Source organism: Otolemur garnettii, unplaced genomic scaffold (genome assembly GCF_000181295.1).
Source record: "Otolemur garnettii isolate 467f Iridium unplaced genomic scaffold, OtoGar3 scaffold00059, whole genome shotgun sequence".
NCBI lineage: Eukaryota > Metazoa > Chordata > Mammalia > Primates > Galagidae > Otolemur > Otolemur garnettii.
Window position 1 is genome coordinate 287,301 of NW_003852454.1, and position 5,617 is coordinate 292,917.

The window sequence follows — 5,617 nt, forward strand, 5'->3', positions numbered from 1 at the left end:
TAATAACCATTATGCTTGAAAATTCATTATGTACCTCAAGCTTTCTCCTCTTCTCCTAGTTTACAGGAGGAATCAGTCTCTTAGCTGGATGCTGTTACAAAATTTATTAAATAACCATAGGGACTGTCAGTCCTTCAAATTACAAATGTAAAACCCTGAAAACGTAAAACTGCCATCAGGATTTTTTTCCCCAGCATTTACTTGTGTTTTGATTACAACATTACCGAGGAAGGAATACAATTTATTAACAGAATGAGAATGAGTTATAGTAAAAAAAAAAATCCGGAAGAGAGAGAAAGATTAATTTGCACTAACCCCCACCCCGCCCCCCGTCTGAAGAAACAGGAGTTGAGGGTGCCCCTTTAAACCACAGGACTGCAATTGATCTCTGCATGTTTTCTGGTTTTCCTCCCTTTGAAAGGAGAGTGAGAGCCAAAATCACTGGCTGTGCCGTGGAGCTGCCACATCTCAGCACTGAAAAGGTACAGTGCAAGTGAATTTAAACAGTTTTTGGCTTTCTATTCCATATTGCCATGAGCTTTGAGAATGATGAACCAAGTACATGCTTTATTTAGGGGCTAAGTGAGACACTGATTCCTCCAATCTGACAGTGTTTCAGCCTCCGGAGGGAGAAGGCAGCAAAACAGAAGCAGCAGAAGCAACAGCAGTAGCAGCAGCAGCAGCAGCAGCCCGCGCTGAGTCCAGGGGAGACTTGATCTCCTGTTCATCCTAGAACACTACGCTTGGCTTGTGCGCTGTCCAGGGTCCTGAAACATGAACCAAACAGCCAGCGTGTCCCATCACATCAAGTGTCAGCCTTCAAAAACAATCAAGGTAGGACCCGGTTTTGTCTCTTCCCTCGCTTGCGCTCCTGTGTCTTCACTCATCTACCCGAAACGTGGGCATCGGTATGGCAGGGCACTGGCAGTGGCGGTACCTGTTGGGTTTGAGTTTGAATCGAAGGTCGGATCTGATGAAGTGTTTGGCTCCTTTCTGTGCCTGTGTGTAGAATGCAGAGAGTAGTTTCCGCTGAACACTTCTTTTCTCCTGATGACTTTGGTTTTTCTTTTTTGACTGAGAATCTGTCAATGGCATATTTCAGGAAGAAAGTTTAGTGAGTGTTTAGAAGAGTTGCTAGTTAGTGTCAGTTTTCTTGATCCAACTGGTAAGGAATTTGCAAACTGCTGGAATCAGACAATATTAAGTTGAGTCTAAATCTGATAGTGCTATTCCATTGTCATATGGATTTTGGATCTCTTAACCTTTTCAAAGAAAAACTTATCTTTCACTGTGAGTATAGCACTGGTGGTTATGCTAAAGTGATTATGGCAGGGACTGTCTAAAGTTGCAGGTTCTCACGTATACCACTGTATAACTAAATCTCTGTGAGATAATTGCTGACAATTTTTAATTCAGGTGTTTGCTCTAAACTTGAGGCTTTCTGACAACACACAGTTTAAAATGAAGAGCAAGCTCAGAATTTCACTATTCTGCTTTAGTTTTAAGTAACGTTTATGTTATTCTCTTTGTTTTTAGTTGGCATACTCTTACTTTTAAGAAAACTTATAAACAACTAGACTTCCAATCAAGGATTTAATCTATTTTCCGATTTACTTATATTGGATTATTATCTGTGTGGTTAGATTGTATCTTGAGGGAAAATGATCGGCTACCTTGAAACTTTTTTTGTAAAAAAAAAAAAAAACAAAAACTAATAACCTGATGAGTCATCTTAAGTTACTGCAATCTTTCATTCACATACAAGTGCATACCTTTTACTAAGATTCCAGAACTTGAGAAGACTGTTTTTTTATGATTTATACTATTTTGTGGGGGTTATATCTCAGGCCTTTGACAATATTGCATAGACTATAATTACAAAGAGAATATAATTTTCAGCAATGTCTCTTTCTTGTGAACTTAACTACCCTATACCAGGGTCTTGCATTGATAAATAGAGCGTGAACTGAACATTTTCCTCTCCATTTATCAGCAGTTATTTCTGAAAGCAAAGCAGCCTGCAGGATATATCAAATGATGCATAGTTAGATTTTTATCGTATAGAAACATAGGGAGTTAACTGACATCATGCAGCACTCAAATTCAGATAATTTATACCATCTCTAATGACAAAGATTTGAGAATTATTTTCAGCACTGGATTTTCTGTACTGTTCCAAGTTTAGAAATAAAATTTTGAGCTTTAGGATTTAAGTTTTCCTTTGCATGTCAAATTCCCACATTAAGTCAATTATATAAGCAAGCATACCACCACTGAACAAAGCCAGAAAAGTAAATGTGTGGTACTCCCAAGTTGTGATATATAAACTCTGGTGAGAAATGTGTGTTGTAGCCTAAAGTGGGATCGCGTTACAGCTGAGTTGTCTCCTGCTGAGTATGTCTAGAGTGCCATGAAATGACCAGTGGCTTTCTGTTTAAGTTTGAGGTCACAGAAATCAAGCATCTATTCATTCTTCTCTTTATTGAGTAAGCACAAATGAGTGCTACTTTCTGAGACTTAAAATCACTTCCCTTATTAATTCTCTGGCATCGACTCCTCTCAGAGAAACTGTGGAGCAGAAAAAAAAAATGCTTCTAGTGTGGGGCTCTGCATCATCTTGCTGATCTTGCAGATGCTGGTTTTTCATTCTAACTGCAGCCATTGAATTGAAATGAAAGGCATCATAAAAATTGGACAATTCACCATTTAGTAATGTATTATATTAATGACTTAATGAAGGAATCTTGAATCAAAGCTCTGGGTGATTTGGTTAATTGTACAAGTTAAATTCTTTTGTGCACCCAACCCCTGATATGGCTCTGGGGAGCAAAAGATGCTTGTGATGTTCATAAAGTATATATAGTTGCAAGCATTGAACTATTAAGGGAGTAATTACTTGAGTATTTTCCAATTTGCAACCGTAAAAAGAGATGAGTGGAAAAGCTCTCTTACTTCAAATTATGTGCTCAATTATGAAGCATTTATGACTTTGGAATTTATACTAAAAATGGCCATCTATATTTAGGTAATGCATTACCCTGTGAACAAAATGCAATAACAATCTAAAGAAAAACCCGAAAATAAAAGATTTGTGGAAAGTTCTGGGATATTAGAGCTGAAAACATTCTTGGAACTTTTAGAATTTTAGTTCCAAGCATGGGCATTTAGAATAATTTTTTTCCTCAGTCTAAAGTTACTATTTGACAATTTTAAGTAATCCCCCCTCATGGAATTTAGTTGGCCTGTGGATAATAATAACCCATTTAGGGGGCTCTGAAAATACCCCAATACTTAATAACTTGCATATTGTGCATATTGCTCCATTTTAGAAATTCCAAAACTTCTAGGGACCCCCCCGCCAGCGCACTGTAATAAACCTCTAGAGAATTTCCTTCCCCTCTTGTGAATGTAGTAAATGCTGGATATTTCTTCTTAAACAACCACTAAGAGTGCAATGAAAATGTACCAAAATGAATTGCCTTGCTAAACATAGCCGTAAAGTACAAAGGACTAAAAGTATAGGAGAAAGAACAAGTGTGTGTGTGTTCTCCCCCACTAGGAGTGTGTGTGTGGTGTGTGTGTCTCTGTGTGTGCACACATGTGTGTATTCCTCCCCACCGTAAGTTTGTGTGTATGTGGCGTGTATGTCTCTGTGTGTGCACACATGTGTGTGTTCCTCCCCACTATAAGTTTTTTTTTTTGTGTGTGTGTGGTGTGTGTGTGTGTCTGTGTGTGTGTTCTCCCCCACTAGAAGTTTAAAAGGCAATGAAATCCGCAGTGGCTCAAATCTGGCCATTGTTGACAATGAAGGTTGTTTGTGGTCATGATGGTGGCAGAGTCAGACGAATAGAGAGAAGTCACAAGGGAAAGAGATGGTCAACGTTTTTTGGGTTGCTTGACGCTTGTTTTTGTCATTCTGGCTACTCTCAAGTTCAGTCAGTCTGGGACGCCTTCCTGATATACTTGAGCAAGTATGTATGTTACTCCAGGGCAAAGCTGATAAGAGAGAGCAGAGCAGAGCAGAAGAGGTCAAGTAAAGGTGCCAAGCATGTTCTCAGATCACTCTGGATAGAACCCAAAAAGAGGCACGCTCTTAAAATCCTCCTGTGTTTCAGAGCTAGCACTGAAGTATAGCTTTTCCTGAAATGATTACAAATCTTGCTGTCAAGGTTAGCAGCACTCTTAAAAAAATAAAACAAAACAAGAAGGTCTTTCACTCTGAGATCTGTAATGGAAAATTTTAGGAACTCTATGGGAATGCTAAATGCAGATCTAATCTCTGTGTTTTTATAAACTTGATTTTTGAAGAATTGCCCCAACCATGGGCAGTAAACTTTTTTTTCCTTCTTCAGTGTTTTGGATTCTCTTGGCTGAACTAAAAGTAAATTAAAGATTCAAGCCAAATCTCTGGTCTTGGTTTACTTCCTTTACTAGTAGAATTGCAAATTTAGAATTTTGCCTCCAAAATGAGCAGAGACTTTTCTTATTTCTTTCACGTTTTAATGTCAGCGTAGCATCTATGTGTATCTAGACGAGTAGAGAAAATTCTCCACCTTTTTTAAAGCTAGAAGTTGTAAGTGAATTATTTGGGGTTGGTGATTCCTGGATCAGAAATGATATCCTTTTTGTTACGGAAGCTCCAAAATAAATTATACAACTTTCATTTACTTTTCCCATCTCATGACCCTGTCAAACCAGTCAAGACCTGCCTGGTTTATTCCCATACCATCTTCACACACAAGTTCCCAGTTTCATGAAGAAAGTGTCCCAGAATCTGAAAAGTTCTAGTCGTTTTTTACATGGTCGTGTTGCAAATTTTTTTTAATAAAGCATACTTGAAAAATCATCTTTAGAATTTTCAAGCTTCAGAGTATAACATCCTGAACTGAAGTTTTTCATGGTAATTTTGACAGCCTCTTACACTGTAATATTGATAAGTCGGTATGCAAACAAAGACTTTCTTTCCCCTTGCTGCTTCTAATCCACAGCTCCATCTGAACTTGTGGTATAGGGAATGGGAGGCAAAATTAGGTTGTAAAAGAAATTTAAAAAATCTCATTATAAGTATTTTTTATTAAATCTGTAGGCTTGAGGCATGGGGATTAGGAAATCATTTCTTTGTTTTGCAAATAGGTATTTTGGCATATGACATTGGGATGAATTGGATGGTGAGACTGGCTTGAAATAGTGTCATTGGCATCACACTGCTTATTAATTCCACATCTTTTTACCCAAAGGATGGCCAACACGTCTGTATGTCACTGGTACTTAAACTAGTATTGCAAGTTAGTCTCAAAGAGTACCTCAGAATTAAATATGCAAACTAAATCCACAAACATTTAGAAAGGTAAGGATTGTGTAAGAAAAACAGTTCTACCTCTTTATGTCATCACAATATACAAAATGTAAGATTTTCCAATTTCACTGTTATAGTATATGAAATTCTAAGTGCAAAGATGATAGTAAACTTCTATATTGTACTTCATCTTACATGTGCTTCCCGGTCCTAGTCCTAAGAACTTTAGTCATTATAAAAAAGAGAAAGAAACTTGATAAAATTACGGTCTCCACACCGACTCAGACACACTGTAAGAAACAGTATCAGTAGTAACTGTAC

The 5,617-nt window shown here is 37.7% G+C and overlaps 1 protein-coding gene across 3 annotated transcripts in view; it reads left to right on the forward strand.

Annotated features, from left to right (window-relative positions):
• Positions 1-332: 332 nt before the first annotated feature.
• Positions 333-5,617, forward strand: part of DPP10 (dipeptidyl peptidase like 10) — a 1,381,219-nt gene continuing 1,375,934 nt past the window's right edge. For 2 of the 3 annotated variants that reach the window (XM_023514792.1, XM_023514795.1), the window contains exon 1: positions 363-834. In XM_023514792.1, the coding sequence (XP_023370560.1) occupies positions 775-834 (60 nt within the window). In that variant the 5' untranslated portion in view covers positions 363-774. Of the gene's footprint in view, positions 835-5,617 lie in introns of all 3 variants that reach the window. The other variant, XM_003792626.2, reaches the window with a different exon arrangement.